This window comes from Drosophila elegans, unplaced genomic scaffold (assembly GCF_018152505.1).
Source record: "Drosophila elegans isolate 14027-0461.03 unplaced genomic scaffold, ASM1815250v1 contig_476, whole genome shotgun sequence".
NCBI classification, from domain to species: domain Eukaryota; kingdom Metazoa; phylum Arthropoda; class Insecta; order Diptera; family Drosophilidae; genus Drosophila; species Drosophila elegans.
The window spans coordinates 10,268,634-10,288,044 of record NW_024545863.1 but is presented as its reverse complement, the minus strand read 5'-3'; the positions used below and the strand labels follow the sequence as shown (position 1 = coordinate 10,288,044).

The following is a 19,411-nucleotide window of genomic DNA, read 5'->3' as shown; positions in this document are numbered from 1 at the left end:
TAAGCTATCGATGACCGAAATCGGATAAGCACAAGTTTAAACATAAAGTATGCATGAAATTAGTTAAAAAAGATATTTACACTTAAAAAAAAGTTGATAAAGTGGATAATCAAGGTATACTCTCTGAAAGATTTTGTGGATTTAGATTGGAAACTACCGGAGGAATGCTCGTTTTTAAATTGGTTAACAAAGTAACGGTTATCTAATAGTTGGAGCACCCACTTGAGAGTTTCTTTTAGTTTAAATTTATAATAACTTTTAGTTTAATGCTATTTAAACTTAAATATTTACTTTAAAATGCAATTGCGTTGGCCTCCCTTCTCTTTTTTAAATATATTACCTTAACAAATTTATATAGTTAGCTATATTTCGTTGTGATGAACAAAATATTTTCTTTGCTTGTCACATCGGTGACTCTCGGAGATGTATTCTAAGCACTGTTGGGAAAGGTACTCTTTTTTTGGACACAAAAAATATTTTTTAATAATTTTTTTTTTAATTTAATTGTTTTGTTCTTCGCGAAGTTGCAGAGGAATGATGATATTGTGTTTATGTTGTAGCAGAAACATGTAACAAAAAACATCTTGTATCTTGCTTGTGTGGTGATATTAACGTTTCTTAAATTTGCAGTGAAATTATGTATTTTTTATTTACATATAGGGGAAAAGAATACGAAATTCTTTTTAGTGGTATCAAGCTAATTTGAAAACAAAATTGAATAAAAATATTTCAGTACCAAAATACAAATTATAGCAAATTTGTAAGATAAATAAAAATCTTTACTTAGGTAAAGTAAAAGGAATCCTCATATATGTGTACCTAGGCAAGGTATAGGGTATCAAAAAAGTGTACCTAGGTACATACCTATGTACAAGTATCTAGGTACACCCCAACACTGATGTTAAGGGTCAATGTTGCTATGTTTATGCGTGCAGCTGAGAGATTTCCATGCTAAGCCATAATATCAATCTTTGTATATTCCAGCAAAATTACAGTTTTTCTCAAAGTGAGCCTTAAATTGACAAGTGACACGCCCCCAGCATTTAGCTTGCCCCGTGGATCTGAGTCCGTGGTACTCACGTCAACGTTGCCGTTCCACATGTAGTGCATGCCCACGGCGCCCGTGGGATCGTGGTGCGTCTGGCCGGTCATGTGCTCGGCCATCACGGCGCTCATCCAGTGGACCAGGCCCTGGGTGGGGTTCTGGCCCTGGACGCCGCCGATCGGCATGTTGGCAGCGGCGGCGGCGGCGGCGGCAGCGGCGGCCACGGCAGCGGCCGTGGGGTTCGAGCTGGCGGTCTGAGCCGCACTGGGATCGGGGTTGTGGGTGGGGCCGGGGGGCGGATTCGAGCTGGAGCTCTCCTGACTTTTGCACGTGGCGGCTGTGACCGCGTCCGCTTCTGTTGGTGGTGACTTTACGGAGCTGCCAAAGTTTGGACGCGCCTGTGATGCGGGTTGGGCTTGATTCAAATTAATTGCGGACACTGAAGTCGCTTGGGTGGCGCTGGTTTCGCTGGGCGGAGTGGGTGGAGTTGCTGGGTGGTGGTTGTTGTTGCTGACAACCTCGTTGTTGTTGCTGCTGGACCACGAGTAGCCGTTGTTGTTGCTGTGCGGCTTCTGCAATGAAAAATGGTTTGTTGCTGCTTGAAATGGGATTTCGTCAAACAATTTAAAAATGTTGTTGGTTAATGTACTGGGCATGAAAAAGGAAATGGGGTTTTAATGACAGTCATACAGCGTATTGCCAGACCATCTATATTCTTCACACAACATACTTCATATACACGGTCAATAAAGTGTTTAGAAATATAAACTACTAATTCTTATACAATTTTACAATTTGGCTAAAACGTAGATATAAAAATAAATATATTTTTAAATATTTATTATATACTTACTAAATAAAAATATATGTTTTAGAGCATTATTCCATCTCATTGATGGAACCACTTAAATACTAACTAATTAAAATATATGTTTCAGAGCTTAATTACTATTCAAATATCCACCATATCATTGATGGAACCACTTAATTTCATGTGAAAATTACGTTTTAATTGTAGGGCAAACAGTTTAATTTGAGGGTTGCTTCATCATACATAGCGAACTTAAGTTACACATGAAGTGAGCGTAGACACAGGAAAGCCTTGTTTTATTTGTACTTATCTGCATCCCAAAATAATCAAAATTAAACCCCTTGAAATCCCATTTATGACCCCCCATTTACTTCCCCTCATTTTCCCATACTAACATGCCGTGTTGGGTGTTTTCCGTTCTCCGGGTGTCTCTGCTCCTCATGTCCTTCGTTTTCCAGGGTCTCCTGATCCGGCTCTTCGAGCTCCGTCTTCACCTGACCATCGCCACTCTCCGTCACACAAGCGGCCGTGGATGGATGTGAACGACCCGAGGATGGGGACAAACTGGGGGCCGGACTGGGGCAGGCCGTTCCGGCGTGGAACTTGTGCTGCTGCTGTTGCTGTTGCTGTTGTTGCTGCTGAAGAACGGCGCTGGCGAAGAGGCTTTTGTAGAATTCGGCGGGCATCAGGAAGGGCGTGGGGGCAGCAGGGCCGGGGGTGTAGCTGCCCCGCCTCAGCTGATCCTTCAGCATGTCCATGTCCGGATGGCTGTATTTGCCAATGAGTTCGTGCATGACAACCAACCCGGTGGCGCCCAAATGTAGGCAACGCTTTTTGTTTTTTTGCTCGACAATTTCACTTTCGAGGGGGGAACACACCCGCTTACAGCAATTTATCTAACTGAAGCGCAGTTTGTTTGATTTTCCGCATACACACATTGAAAAACAAAAAAACAGCACGCAAAACGAACAAAAAGTTTGCAACCAAGTTGGATCGTTTTATTTGGGCTTAACTTTTATTTCATTTTAGATGGCGGGGGCGGAGTGCACTTCACCAACTTTTTCCGCTTCCACCCCCCCTTTTTTTTAGGTGCTCACCAAATTGAAACAAATAGAAATGATTTGCCACCAGGAACTTGCCAGCGATGACCTTGAAAAAGTTTCACTGGCTGTCAGTTTCCTATTTTTTATGAGTGGTTTGTGGTTATCCTCGTGATGGACATGTGTAGGAATTCGCTTTTACTTGAATATGTTGCCCAATATGTTTTTTTTTTTTTGGCTTATGTTTTGCATATTGTTTAGTAAACACTCTTTCGATGCTTGTCGCTCTTTGCCTCTGTGTTTTGATTTATTTGCTCAGCTGGCCGCTTTTGTTTACTTTTCATGTATGATTGTTTCATTTTGTAGCTGGCGCTTAGGTTTTATTTTTGGTTGGTTGCGATTTCCACTTGGTGGGTGAGTAGAGTGTTAAGTTAGTAGTTGAGTGCTGGTTTGTTATGTATTTTGAATTGGTGTTTTCATCATTTTGTAGATTTTTGTAGATTTAATGATTATTTGGCTTGATGAATATTTTAGTTGTTTGTTTAAATTACTTAGCAGATTATTTTATTTGTTAAAATTGGAATAAATGTATTACTTATATATTTTGTTTGCACTGAGTGATAGGAACTATGCGTTACAATTGTGATTCAGTTTTTCTCTAAGTTGACATGGTTTAATCCTTTCGGTTTTGCACTTTTGTGGAGGAACTTTAGTCGTGGTGTTCTTTCCTTTTTATTTTGCACTTTTGATAATGAACTTTATATAAGGTTTGCATTTTTTTTTGGCACTGCGAGGTGAGGTTTTGGCATTGCACAGCACCGCGTATACGCCACGTTGAACGCTGTTGATATCACGTATACGCCACTTAAAGTCGCAGCTAACCACTTTCCGCACCATCGTTCGAGGCTGATAAGAGAGGTTGAGTGTGAGTGTGAGTGTTTGCTAGTCGGTCTCCTGGGCGTGTTTGTGTGGGTTTCCGCCCGTCCGCCTGTCCGGCTGTCTTGTGTGTGTCCGTGAGTCCGGGGTCCGGGAGTCCGTCTACGTCTCCGTCCGTCAGCGAGCGTGGGATAACCTGCTACAACTGAGAAGCCCAACTGGAAGCCAAAGTGCAGCAGCTCAAGGCAAAAGAAAATGGCGAGCGCGCGCGAATGCCTCATACAAACAAGCGCACACACACACACACACACATAAGTAGAGGAATACGGTGCATGTGTGCGTTAACTGAGACTCTTGTGTGTTGTGAATGTTTTGTTGCTCCTCGCAATCTTCCTCCTGCTGGCGTTTCTGTTATTTCTGCCCTTTTTTATTTTATAATTCCCCCTTTTTGCTCCCTTTTTATGTGCACACTGCCCGTTATAAGGACATACATTTGCAGTTTCAGCGCGCACTGCAGCATTTTCTTGTAAGAAAAGCGAAGAATGGGGAAAAAATAGAAAATAAAGCTGAATATTCGCGACATGCGGAAGGGCGGTGGAGCCGGGCGCGGTGGGGCAGATTGATTTTCTTTTATACGGTTTGCTCATGTTTGTGATTTTTATTATTTTGATTTTTCTTCTTGGAGAACCAAGCGGCGTTCGTGTGAGTGCAGCACATTCTCTAAGAGGTCCTGTGTGCCCGTTTTTTTCTCCAAAAAGCTGTGCTTGCCGTAGGCGTAGACAAGAATAACAGAGTTTTCTCCCACAACTGACGGGACTTGAAAGCGAGCCAGAGTCAAATCGAACTACCAAAAATAGTTGATATGCTCGGTCAGGCTCTAAAAATGATTCACTTGGTTGTTACCATCCGATTGAGATCTCTGGACCTATGTTTATCCATATAAATTTATGCTCATATAATTTATACTCAAAATTTTAATATTTGTTTATCAAAATCAGTTAAAACTAATTATTAATAGATTTACATTGGAGCTCTAAGCTTTCATTTTAAAAAGTATTCAACTAAAAGAAATTTATATTTTTTCCTTTTGCTGGATGTTAGGACCTGTTCAACCTGTAAGCCGTAAAGTTGTTAATACGGGTATATATATTATGTGTCCTCCCTTTAAATGTCTACATTTCCCATCTGACATATTTTCCAAATATTAAGATCAAGGGAATTATTTATGAACCTAGAAAAGTATTTTATTACACACATACATTTACCGATTTGAGCTTCATTTGTATGAGTAATTTTCTTGTATGTGCGAAAACTTTTGTATTCCTATGTTTACTAGATAGGAACGTGCTTGCCACTGTTCTTATTATATGAAATCAAGAAAAACTTATGATTGGTATTGCTGACTAGTGTCTTTCAATAGCCAAAAAATCTAATCAAGGAGGAAAAGATGTCGGTTCTGATCAAATAAGGTATATCGATCTTTGATAAGCACCAACTGCCAAGTCGTCCTATCCATGTCCTAATGTCCGCTTAGAGAACTGCGAGCCGGGAGACTTCAGTGATGCTACTTGGGATGCAAGTATTTCTTAAACCTTTCCACCCCCTGAAACAAGCCCGCGTTATCCTAATTGCAGTTTTTCAGCCCTGGCCTCGATGAGGCGCCATCTGGCGTGCGGTGGCCGCAGTTGTCGAACACGGATGCGGCACGGATGCGGATGCGGTTGCGGATGTGGACACGGACACGGACGCGAACGCGGCACCGCGACCAATAGATTTGGCCAAGCCCAAGCGAACTGAAGACAACGAGAGTTGCAGCCCGCCAAAGGCAACAAACCCCGGACCACATGCAACAGTCTCGGCTACTGCGACGCCGACTGCGACTGCGACTGAGACGCCGACCGCGGCAGAGGCAGAGGCAGCGACTGGTGGAAAAAGGAAAACAGACAGAGCGGAAGCGAGCTCCGGCGACTTATGGCCATGTTTGTTGTACGGGTAAGTAGCAGCAGGAGCTGTGCAAGAGCAGCAGCGAAATGGCGCGCGCGAAAAGGAAACTCAAGAAGTAGAGCTCGGAAAAGCAGCAGTAACAAACACGCACACTGCCACACACACACACACACACACACACAGTCACAAAGGGACATAAAAAAGCCAAGTAAAATTGTATTTTTTCTTGCACATGAAGCAAAAAACGCCAGCAAACTGAAAGAAATACATTGCAGGCGTCGAGCAAAAAACGAAATAATAACAAAAAGTTGTAAAAGAAAAGCGAAACCGTGTGATGTCCTGGCACAAGCACACTCGCACTCACACACACACATATATGGGAGGAGGGAAATGCCGCGACGACACATCGAAGAAAGGATAAAAACATTCAGCGCTGCCCGCATCGCCGTCAGCGTCGCTGCTTCTGCCGGCGTCGCTGCCCGGGAATAGCTGCAGATATGGCTCCTGCTACTGCTACTGCTACTGCTACTGCTGCTGCTCAACTCAGCGCCCTCCTGGCCCCGTTAACATTTCACGAGCGCCAATTTCTTTTCCTTCATTTTGTTTATATTATTTCCCTTTTTCTTACCATTTTTCCCGCAGAGCTGAAGCCCGTTGTTTTGTTTGTTGCCCCTCGCCGTGCAATTGCTCTGAATGTGTTTCTATTATCCGCTGCAGTTGTTTCCCCTTTAAATGGAGTTCTGTCTGCGAGGCACAGAAAATCATTGAGGAATATTCCCAAGTCGAAACAAGATCAAGGTAATTCCACAAATGGAACGGAAATTAAAGCACTTTCTTGCAATGAATTCAGAAAGGTTAGAAGAAGAATGAGTATTTGAAAATCTTGGAGTCTTCAATATTCTGGGCTTAACTTTAAAACTACAAGTGATAACTCTGAATAAAGTATTTCCTAGTTGAATCTTATTAAACTGAGAATCATTATTAATCGATTTAATAATACAAATTTAAATTCACCCTTTACATAAAAAAAAGAAGAAAATCTGATCCTTTCTTAAAGACTTTAAAGGGGTTTTGTTTTTGGATGGACGAAAATTAAGAATTTTGCCCCATCTAAAATTTACTACAAATCAGTTCAATTCGTTGAAATACAAAATTGTAGTTTTTCTTTGAAAACTAAAACATTACCCATTAAATGATTGTGATTTAATTTATTTTGTTTTAACAAGGCATCTTTTTGTGGCCGTGCAAATAATAAACTGTTAAGCTTCTGGTTTTGCCATATTATTTTCTTGATCCTACTACTCTGCCGTAGTAGATCTCTTCTGGTCGATTTCAAAACTATATTAAGATAACTTTCTTGCAACGCTCTTCTAAGCCGATTTGGTTTAAAGAAGTGCGAGGGACGAGCATCAAGACCCCCTGGCAGTAAGGAAAAAGGACATAACGCTTTCCAAGTGCAGTAGTTGCACTTGCAGCGCAGCCGGCGTCGCAGTCGCAGTCGGCGTTGCGCGGCAGCGCGTCGGCGGACGGAGGCCCCAAACTAAATCCTGTCCAAGAGCATATGTTTTTATGTTCATGTGCTGGCTGCTTTCTTGTTTTCTTTTAGGTTCAAGGATTTTCAGCTGCCCTTTGCTGACAGTCCACACACACACATGGGATCATGACTGTAAGACTTTTTAAACTTAAACATAAACATATTGACTTTATCTTAATAAAATCTATTATAAATCAGATAATTTGCCAACAAATAGCAAAAGTGTATAACATTACTAACAAGTATACAATTAAGATTTTTAGACTCACATTTTTTTAAATATGTAAATACAAATAGTAATATTATTTACAAATTGAAATGTTATAAAATACACTAGTTCAGTTCTCAGATATTAAACTCCACAGGTGGAAAGCTACTCCTAACATTTCTAGTCCTTTGAATTGCACCTGTTGATTGGCTTTAATTCTCCTCAGCCACTTGAAGCCTTCAGGTCAATTGACATTAGTCTGCGAAAAGCTTTGAAAGTCAGGCAATTATGGCTTATCCTGTGCTCGAACCAAGCTGGCAAAAAGTATCCTTTAACTCTTTAGAAAAAGCCAAGCTGGAGCTTGAGCACTTTCCCCCAAAAAAACACTCGAAAGCACCAGCTCTCTTCTTTCGGGGTGCTCTCGCTCTTCCTCTAGCTTTCCCCCAAAAGAGAGCGCGGGTGCTCTTTCACGCGCTCTTCGAGTTGGGGGCGTGTTTGTTTTCGTGTTTTTTGCCAGCCTGCCACTTGTGTACCTCGGTTTTTTGCCCTGCTTGGCTTTTAAGTGTTATTGGATGATTTTATGGAAATTGATTCGGAGCACGCCCTCTTTTGGGAGGTGGTGGGAGAGGGGGGAAAACAAGTGCAGCAGCTGCTCCAATGAGGATGGCAACCAATAATTTAACATAATAACATTATCCATACACTGTAATAAACAGTCAGCACTGGTAATAAACAGCGAAAAGTTGTAGTCTCAGTAACCAGCACTGAAATTTTATGACGTATTCTTGTTCAGCAATTAAATTAATTAAAATATTTGAGTTTTATTGACTCCAAATATATATAACATATCTTATAGTTCAAACGTCATGTTTTCTTCTCTTTTTTTTATATTTTTACCAAATATTAAATCCATTTAATAAAACTGGAATACCGAGCCTGGCACAAGATCAAATATATGTTTTGTTTACAAAATTTGTAAGAAAATCGGACTCAGTTAAATAAACGTTTCATATGACTTTGGGTTACATGAAAAAAAATTAATAAAATAAATAATATTTGTCATGGACAAATTGAGTCAAAGAATTCGACTCATTAGTAAATGGATTTTGTCTATTTAAATTTGTAAGCCACTGGAATTGACATAGGGACAGAATATTTTAAAATTACGTTTACACTATGTTACACAGTATTTTTATATAGAATTATTTATTTTTAAATTTTCAAAAATGGTATCAAATATTGTAAAAAAATAAGTGTTCAGCTTGATTGAACGTTATAATGGGACAGAAAAAATAAAGAAAATTACAAAATTACGAAGACAGACTTGCCGTTGGGTTTACAACACTGATTTATATAGAATATCAAGTGTACCTTCAAGAAATTGGTTCTAATTGAAGATATTTTATATTGATAAACAATCAAAAAAATATTTTTCGATAATGCTGTCATTTGCCAACTGTCAAGATCAAGGTATTCTTTTTTTCTGAGTTCTTTACTAATACATAATATCATCCATGAGAACAATCGGGGTATACAAAAATTTATGAAAATAAAATAGTAACTTGTCAATGCTTTTAAAAATATACCCACATAAATAGGAATTTAGATGTTTCATAAATATTTAACTTTTGCAATAGCTGCAAGAGTTGAAGCTTCGGTTAGCCGAAGTTTGCTTTTTTTTGTTTTAAACTTAAATTTGCTTATAAAAATTTAAGAAAATCTGTTCATTATTTTGAGTTAGAATGACAACCGAGTTCAATATCGTAGTTTACAAAAAAAAAAACGCATTTGAGCTGCGACGCGCCCTTTACAGCAAAATATGCGACTTCGATTGTTTCCTATTATATAATTTCAAGACGCTGTTATAATTTCTTTTCATTTAAAACCGAGGATGAGTGGGTTTCCTTCAAAAATTAATTTTAAAAAATAAGTTAAGTAGGTTCCAATGTCCATTGCATATTACAACATGTAAATTAAAGTAAATTTGATCCGACAAAGAGCAGAACTGGCATTGAATAGCATATAAATTACTTTTGTCATTTTCACTTATAATATATCAAACAAAAACACCTCTTAACGAGGTAAAAAAGTCGTGGCGATCGCACCTACAGCATATAAAATACCTGATATCAAATTTTGTGACGAAAAATGAATAAGCATTCGACTATATAAACACACTTTCTAAATGTTTCCATTCGGACCGCTTCATCCAGGTATTTTGCCTACACAGCCATATTTATTTCAGCATGACCTCGATTTTCTCGCCGTGTACTCACCCGAAACGTGTGCTCCACGGGGCAGTCCAGGCTCAGCGCGTAGTCCTCTACGACGGCTCCCAGGGAAGAAGGCTCGCCGAAGACCTGCTCGATCTTGATGGGCGGACTGGGCAGGAGGGGCGTGGCGCTGGATCCTCCGACGGTGGTGGAGGAGGAGGCGGCTGCGGCGGCAAAGGAGCCCTCGACGATTACTGGCGACCCCTGGCCGCCGGCCTGGCAGACGGGAACCGAAACTGAAACTGGAACTGGAACTGGAAGTGGACCGTTGCAGGGCGTTGACGGGGCCGGGCAGGGAGTGGGCGTGGCCGGGCCCTGGACATGGCCATCGTGATAGGGTGTCACAACAAACGAGGGGTACGAGCGGAACTGGTGGTAGTCACTGTGGCCGAGCGAGCTGTTGTGCGGATTCGAATGAGGATGATGCGCCAACTGAGGTCCCTTGTACCAGGTACCATGCATAATCATTTAAGCACCTTCGAGTGACGGTCCTGCGAAGCGTTTTTCTAATTAAATTTCACTTGGGGGCTCCAGGCAATCTATTTCACTGGTCAATTAATTATTGCTGATATTGTTTTCGTTGACAGATTTATTCACTTTTTGGTGTAGTTTAGCATTGGGCGACTGACAAGGAAAGTTAATTGGTTAATCATCTGTAATCAATTTATTTCTATTGCAATCAATGTATTTAAAGACTTTGAAGTGTTTTTTGCAATTATAATGTTGAGTACACTTTTTAGAGAACTGTGATCAATAAGTTAGCAAAATTATTTCTCAGTTTACAATAATTAATGGCGCTAGGGATATGGTACTAATAAGTTATTTTCGTTTGACTTAAATTCGTAAAGCATTTCAAACATGATAAAAAACTCCCAAACGGTTAAAAGCGTTAATCATGTTTTAGTTGAAAGTTCGTATTGGGTGTTTTGATAATTATAACAAATTTTAACTAATATTTTTTATTTGTTTATTGAATGACTTTTACATTCAGAATAGTTAACAAAGCAAACAATAGATAGGTAAAATAAATATGTTTTTATTGAGACTTCATTATTATATTAATATGTATCTTATCAGGTGGTTGAAAAAGGGCTTCCAATAAAAAAATATATCCTTATAATATTTTTCTTCTGTGATATATTTTTGGACAGACATTAACAATTAGTTTTGTTGTTATTTTTAAGATATGCATTGATTGCTTTACTGGCTAACCATTTGACATTTACTCTTCAGAACGCTCCATTTAAATTTAAATTCGCGTAATTAGCTCCTCAAAATTCGTTCACTTGCAATCACTTAGCTGATTGTGATCGTGATCGTGATCGTGATCACAATAATCTTACAGCAACGCACAAAAACACGTTATTACGGCCTCGAATGTATTGACACTTGACCAATTTTCGACCCTTTCCGAGGGCTTGCTTGCTTCCTTTTTTTTCCGGCCAAGACGTGTGGTGATAACAATTTGCGACTTCACTCCGCTCGCTTTTTAATTGTGATACCGCGAGCTGGGGGAGCAGCTGCACTTGCGGAATGGCGAAAATGCATTGCACTTTGCGACAGAATTCTTCGCGGATCGGATGGGACGCGGGCAAAAAAGACTGCAGCAGTGTTTCGGCTTTCGGCTGGCAAAGTGCACTTGGCTGGAACGCGCGCGAAAGTGGCCAACTGGTGGACAGTGGCCGGCCGTTTGGGCCAGGTTTAATTTGGCTTAGCCGAGCAGAAGCGGCAGCAGCGAGCAGCGCAAAAAGTAGCTGCCAGCTCGCAAGAATTCCGAACTCGAATGCTGAGTGCGGCCACGAAAAAAACATTCAAATGCCTCGCACTCGCCGCCAAATCGCAGCGCAGCTGTCCCTCTCGCTCGCTCCCGCTAGCCCGCTCCTGCTCGCACTCGTTTCCAGCACGGCTTGGGGCAGACGGCGACGCCTGCGCAACAGCTTTTTACTCCTTTTGCTCCACGGCAGCGGCAAAAAAAACTAGTTCTCCCGCTCTCTCACTCGTCCGCTCACTCTCTCTCTCTCTCTCTCTCTCGCTCTGTCTCTCTGTCTCTCGAGTGGGGAAAAAAATTGTTTGTGGTTTTTCCTGCAGCTCGCTTTTTGCCGCCTCGTCTCTTGAGCAACTTTGATTTGATTTCGGGCTTTTTGCCTGAGTGGCTTTTCTTTTCTCTTGACTTTGAGCATGAATGAGCATATTGCATGTTGCATGTTGCGCGTTGCACGGCGAACGGTTAATGCTGCGCCCCTTTTTTATGGCTCAGACTTTATGGCTGCTGGCGGGGGCGTTATAATGACGAAAATGAAAGTTCAAGTCCGTCAATGGAGACGAGATTATGAGCCAAAAATGATAAATAACCTTATTAAAAATAAATATAAATAACCCTATTCACTAACTTTATTAGAGTCCCCAATTTTTAAAAAATATTTAAGTTAATATTCTAAATCAACAAAGCTTGAAAACATTTTCAGTATTTGTATTTGTATTTTGTATTTTGAATTTTTCTAGTCTTATAAAGAATAGTTACTTTCAACTTATATTTCGCTTTTTGTTTTTTTTTTTTTAAGAACTAATATGTTTTTTAACATTTAACTATTTTTATATAAGCTAGCTCGAACAATCGTTTTTTTCAGTGAGCAATTTTAACTTGTGTTTATATATCTAGATTTTATATTGAATTTAATTTTTATAATTTTTTAATTGAGTGGCATTTCGGTTGAAATTTGCATTGATTTCAGGTTTGAGAGAGATTTTTGTGACACCCTCTTTTTAACATTTACAAGCTTAGTTCCTTTTTATTCAAATATCCATATACAGTATGTGGTGCACAAACAGAGATGGGAATATTTAATGCATTCGTTCCGATCCCAAATGCATAATTTTCCGCAAAGACAAAAACGACAAACATCAAAACACAAAAAATCATATCCGCCGACCATTAGCCCATTGACCAACTTCGATGGGGAACCACGCGTAGTAATGAGTTTTTAATACATGTAATATTCAAATTAAAAATCCGCAAAAACTGCCAAAGTCAGTGGGCAAAAACGAAACACACTTTTTGTGGCTAATAGCCGCACATATTCATTTCAAGCGCGGTGGCGCGGCGGCACTGAAAAAATTTCACTCATACGCAATGTATACCAAGCTCAAGAGCAAGTCGGGAAAAAGCGGCGATGCGCTCTTAAAAAAAAATCCGAAATGCGGCAAAAAAGAGCGGGCGAGCGAGACAGAGAGGGCGAGTGTGTGCGAGCAGTTCGGCATGCGGGCGAAGGCGGTGGAATTTTTATTGGAGCACTTGGTTTATTTCTTTTTGCCCTGCTCGCCCCTGGATTGGCATCTTTTTGTTCGTCTTTCCTTGTACAGTTTTTGATTTTTTGCTCTTTTTTCGATTCTGACAAGGCATTTTTTATGGCCACCGACATGTGTCGTCGGCGGGTGGGAAAAAGTCAGCAGATTTTGGCTATGACAACTGCAACAGCCACTGCAACAGCCATTCCTGGGGGAAAAAGTCCGAAATAAATGAAATTAAAATGCAAGTGCTGCCAGGGAAGGCCGTTTATTTAGTTAATCAATGCAATTGGCCCGTCCACCTGGGGACTCAGAACTTAATGCCCCAGAAGCAGTATGTCAGGCATGTTCCCATGGCCAACAATGTAGCTAGCGTTTCCATATTTGAATCACTAGGAAATTGCTTCATTTAGCGAGCGCTATTTTTTGCCAGCCGACGGCGAATTTAATGTCCGGCAGTTTCCCTTTCGGCTTATCAGCTAATTTGATTATTTCACCCAATTGCCCGCCCGCCGCAGTCACATATTTTTTTATGGCCTGCCATTGCATGCGCTTTTCGTGCTGATTTTCATTTAGTTGAGTGCAGCACAAGTTTCGTTATCGGCTTTCAACTGTCGCCGCCCTTGTTTGCACTGTCATCAATGCCATTTTGTATTTGCATGCGACCAGCCATTTTGTGCGATGGCACAGAGATAAGTGTTGGCTGACGGACAGCGCAAATAATTTATTAATTTATTAAGTAAGCAAAATGGTGCTTTTAATATCTGGAAAATGGAAAACAATTTGTACCCATTTTCAATTATCGCTCCACAGCATAACCACAAACATACACGTTTCAAAAGATATTTGAATTGTTGGGTTTCCTTTCCTAAGAGAGAGATTTAAAAACAGATTCTATAAAAAAATCATAATTTTTGCAGCTCTATTTTTGTTATGACTACAAATGCTACCAGTACAACTAATTTTTGGTTTGACTGGACAACTCAAAACATATTATTTTTTGTAAGAAAACCAAACAAAAAACATAACTGTAAAATAACTGACATATCTTTATTCTAATTCAATTTTAGTGTACGAAAGTTTTCTATACCCTTGCAGAGGGTATTATAATATCAGTTAAAAATTTGTAACGTAGTGAAGGAGATTTTTCAACCCTATAAAAAAAATATATATTTTTGATCAGCATCGATCTAAGCGTCCTAAGCGGTCTAAGCAAACTTCGGCAATTCAAAATTCATATCATTAATTAAAAAAAAAAATAAAAAAGATATGTCGTTATTTTTTTATTAAAACGGGTAATTTTTTAATGGTAACCATCACTATAACTTTGAGAATATTCATATAAATTTAAAATCAAAAGTTAATAAATTAATATTAAGACAATTTACTCTTTACTCACAATATAAGAAATGCAAATTTTGTTTCCGTACTTTTAAATATTAAATTGAAAGAAAATTTTCCGTTTTAAAGCTAGGGAGCTAGCTTCGGCAATTCAAAGTTCACAGCGTATATTTTTTAAATCAATGAAGGCGAAGGTAAGTCGATATTCGAATGAATTTGTATACTTTGACAGCTATATAATATTGATCATTGTCCTTTTTTTGTTAAATTAAATCTGGTATTCTTTAATAGTAACCATCTCTATGTCTTGGAGAATTTTTTTTATAAATTTTAAATCAAATCATTTTTAATGAAGGGTCGGGCTTAAGTTTCACCTAGTTCTCAGATGAAGTGCAGTGTTTAGAAGAGCAAAAAAAATGTATTAAAACAAATTGTTCTGTAACTGTTTCTATTATGTTTCGTAAACCCAGAAAAATAAATTTCCTGATTTTGAAAAAAAACCTGGTTTTAAAATGACCCTGCCAATTTTAGGAAAACATGACTTAAAAATGTATTAGAATTAATGAAGAATTAAGGCCATGTTCAAGGTTATTCGGCCTTTAATCATCTTTAAGGTATGGTAGGATTATATATAATATATTATATATAAATATATATGGAGACTTGTTTTAGAGCTTATGTTTAGTCTATTGTTTTTTAAATATAGAAATATTTCCTAAAATCAAGGGATTTGGTTTTCTGAGTGTATTTGTCCATTAAAGCCAAAACTAGTATGGGAGCACTCTGTTCTGTGAAGTTTTAGTTTAGATCCCAGGAGAAACCGTGCAAGGTTTAAATATGAATGTATTAACAATACTATTTAGGACCAAGTTATATCCATGCACTTTTCCGATTTTCGCCTATTTGAAAATATAAAAAAATTACATATAAAGTATTTTCATTGTTTGAAAACTTTATTTAAAAAACTGTAAGTCAAATGGGAAATACTCATATATGTATTATATTAAAACGATACCTATTATCAACTAATATAAAAAATAAAATAAAATTGGCGATTGTTGGTGATATTTTTTCAACAAAGGCTTTTTTCCAAACAAAAAAAACCGAATAGAGCCGCAATTAAACTGAAATTAAACTTGGACATGATCAGTATATCTGTTAATGTTGAAGTAGAGTTTACGACAACAAGATTTTTTCTATGTGCTATTGGAGCTTTATGATAAAGTCGTCCGATCTATCCAGCTCCAACTTTTAAAATACCTGCAATATAAATAAGACTTTCATCAAGATAGCCTTAAAACTGAGACACTAGTCTTAGCAGAGACGGACAGACAGCTAAATCGGCGTTGCAAGCATTTGAATGACATTATAATTCCCCCTGAAAGGGTATAAAAACTGCGGCGCCATGTTATTTAAATCTGTAGTAATTTTTATTTTATATATTAGCACACAAGCTGTGAGTGAGCCTATCAAAAGCTTAAATTTGATTTATTTAAAGGTAGGATTTTATTTTGCTGGGACTTTTCTTCTTGAACGTCGAGGTAAAAGAAACCTTTATTGAAAGCCAGAAAATTTAGGTTATGCTTGTGCAAAAAGAGTTAATAATTTTGGGCAATTTCTTTGAGTAACACAGTTGCACGCACTGGGAACTGGGAACTGGGAACACAGCCGCAGAGCCGCGCCGCAATGCAAAGTCCGCTCCAGTTGCATGATGGCGCACATTTATCGCCGCAAACCGCAGCGGGACAGATAGCTGACGAGGCCGCAGATGCTGCAGTGCGGCGCCACAGACTCCAGAAGCCTCGGAGCGAGATGTCAAAGTGCCAGCCAGCAGCAGAGGCCGAGGAGGCGGCAGGAACAAGGAACCCAGATAGCCGTCATGCTTGGTCATGGACGCCAAATGGTTGACAGACTCTCCAGACAGCTGCAATGGCGCAGGGGCAGGGTTTGGCTTTCGGCCTGGCCTGAACGGAGGGCAGGAGGTGGAGGATGGAGCGCTGAGGGCTCCCGACCGGGCTGCATCGAGGGTCCGGAAGGCTCCGCCCGCTTTTCAACCGCTTTTTGCCGATTGGCCAGAACGGGTTGGCCGAACGCCGCAGAGCGAGACAACGGGGCGCATGAGCTATGCCTTTTGATGGAGAGCGAGTGAGTCGCCACCAACTGAAACTGAATGGTGTTCCGAGTGAGACGGAGCTAGCCGAGCAGCAGGCAAAAACGGGACAAACAAGGCTTAAGAGCATTGCGGCCAGTCTCTCTTCTGGCCAGGCTCTCTCTCCCTCTCTCTGTCTCTCTCTCTCTCTCTGGGACAATTCTGCAACACGTGTTAGCGTGCTGGCCTGCGTGCAAAATAAGCGGGTTTTTTTTAGCCGCTCATCCGACGCGTATTTTGTTAATTTAATTAAACAAAAACGCTTTGTTTGTGTTTTTTTCATTTGTTGCTGGCCAAATGGTTTTTGCCCTGTCCTGTCGCCGAGCACAAATGAAATTGGAATCGCGCTCGTGCACAACTTTGAATATGTTGAGCTCTCTCAAACGGTGACTGCCGTCGATTTTTGTCCGTCTGCTGCGACATTTGCGCTTTTTGCGGCATCTTGTTTTAGCCCGATTGCTGTACACGTAGTATTTGCCGTTTAATGACTTGCGCCGTTAAGTTTTAATTGAAATATCACACATTTGACCAGTGGAAACTGCCATTGTAATTGTCGGTCGAGTCTCGCTGGGCTTTATGGTTATTTTCTGCCTTTTTATATTTGACCAAGTTTTGTGTAGTGTAACTTACGTATTCTACAGCATGAAACAATGTAGTGGAAATCAAAGATTTTACCGTCGAACTATTTTAAGACTGTTTTCATGGAGAATAATACCATTTTCCAGATAAATATTTAAATTTATTTTAATTTTACAAGCTACAATCAAAAAAAAATTATTTAAATGTTTTTTTTGATAGTAGTTTGTAAACTTGATATTTTTTATTTCACCACAATTCTTTAACTATTATGTATATATATATATATATATATACATATATATATATATATATATGTATACATGGTTAAGCTTAGTTCATATATTTAAGAACCTTAAAAATAATCCTGGGTAACATTTCAACAAGACTCGTTTTTTATATCATTTATATTAGGTTTATATTAGGTTTATATTTTTATTTATATAGGTTGCCTTATTTGTATTTGAAATCAGTTTTATACATATCAATATCAGTGCAATATCATATTTCTAAAAAATAACTTTGATATAGTATTGGTTAAATTCATTTTTTTTTTGGTAAATAACACCTATTTTAAATTGGTTCAGTTTGCTTTCGTAGCTTTTCTTTCCAAGTAACTGTACAAAAGTATAAAATAAAAGCACCTTACAAAACTAGGCTAATTTCCAAAAAAAAAGACCACGTAATTTGTAAACGGAAGTTTTGCCAGCTTTAATTTAGAACTCGCATGTCTGTCGGCTAACACTGGCACTAAGAAAGTTTCAAAACTTCCGCACGTGACTTCCGCGACTATTGTCGATCGGCCTGATGATCCCAGTGGCAATTGAAGGGGCTCTTGGTTAACTCTTGGCCAACTGGGCTGACAGGCCGAGGAGTTAACGATTGCAGCGGTAATTGGAGCCAAGTCAACCCGTCGAGGCGTAGGCGATTAAAAGGCGATTATTTCAATTGCGGCCCGGGAAATAATGATGCCAGCTGATGGATGGATGGAAGATGCTGCGCAGGCAACTCGGGCAAAAAAACAGTCACCTGTCAACGAATTCGGTTTAGCTGTTATGTTAATGCGCCAAAGCCGTTGACGTTTATTGGCAGTTATTTATGGCGGACACTTCGCGCGGACTCTGGCCGGGACACCATTTTGGGGCCTGGCCATTTTGGCGACCAGCGCTGTCCGACTATGGAAAATTCTATAATTGTGCAGGTGACGAAGCGAGTGGCACGCGCGGTTGACGCTGATTAGAGCAGTTGCACCTGCAGCTGCACTGGCCGCAGTTGCAGTTGCAGTTGCAGATACTTCATCTCGAGTCACGCTCGTTTGTCAGCTGGCATATGACCATAAAGATATTATTAATTATGACAATATTGGAGTAAAAGTGTTTGCTTCGAGGCGCGGCCTTAAAAAGGAGTGCTTCTACTCTCCCTCGAGGACATTACAAGGCATTCGGACTAGAACTCAAAATTCCAGCTTACTGTGGTAAGAGATTAGCAAAATGCAAGTTTGTTATTAAAAACAAGAGATATCGAGTTTCACGATTGTGACTTTACTCTGCAAACAAACAATCGGGTCTCAGGTGGCGCCATCTGCCGAACTGCATTAACAACACTAAAAGCAAAGAGCGAGCAGCTGCGACCCTATCATATGCAGAGCAGCGGCAGAGTACACACGATCAGAACAAAACCACAAACACATTGACAAGTCTTCACTATTCTCCGCTGCTCTTCATGCACGAACTCCGTTTCAAATATACAGTGACGTCATAACCAAACATAATTATCAATAACTTCTAAAATTAATCCGAAAGTCTCAGAGTGACAGTACATACTTTCACGATTTGTGGATGTTAGAGTGGGTGTGTCTGTGTTTTGAAATAAACCCAAACTCTATAGCTTTAATAGTTTCTTTGATTTCGACGTTCATACAGACTGACAGACAGACGTAATATCAACCAGGCCATTGATCCTAATCAAGAATATATATACATTGTAAGAGGGATAAAAACCGAAGGGATAGTTTCTAGAAGCTTGGAGTTTATTTACATATTTTCTTACGCTTACCAACTTCCTATAACTAATTTAGTACCATTTATTTACCCACACATCCTTTTCAAACTCAGTACTTAATTGTCGAACGTCCTCTAAAAAATTGGCACGGTCTGACATATGAATTTATTAAGACTTTATACAAACATTTGTATACAACATTTGGTATCGGTTACGATTATTCCGGTTGCAGAATAGGCAAAAAACAAATTTATTGGTTTCGTTTTCGGTTTCGGTTAGGGTTTTGATTAGGTTATACCGGTTAAGCATAACGGTTACGAAACCGGTT

At 39.5% G+C, this 19,411-nt stretch overlaps 2 protein-coding genes across 2 annotated transcripts in view; one reads left to right on the top strand and one right to left on the bottom strand.

Annotated features, from left to right (window-relative positions):
* The window catches only part of LOC108141201 (zinc finger protein rotund), a 46,218-nt gene extending 34,725 nt beyond the window's left edge, over positions 1–11,493 (bottom strand). The window contains 3 exon segments of the mRNA XM_017264446.2: positions 1,081–1,617; positions 9,735–10,355; positions 10,958–11,493. Of these exon segments, the coding sequence (XP_017119935.2) occupies positions 1,081–1,617; positions 9,735–10,199 (1,002 nt within the window). The 5' untranslated portion in view covers positions 10,200–10,355; positions 10,958–11,493.
* Positions 5,426–5,768, top strand: LOC108141200. The gene is given in 2 exon segments (XM_017264444.1): positions 5,426–5,469; positions 5,471–5,768. Coding segments are annotated over 2 exon segments (342 nt in total).
* Positions 11,494–19,411: the final 7,918 nt, after the last annotated feature.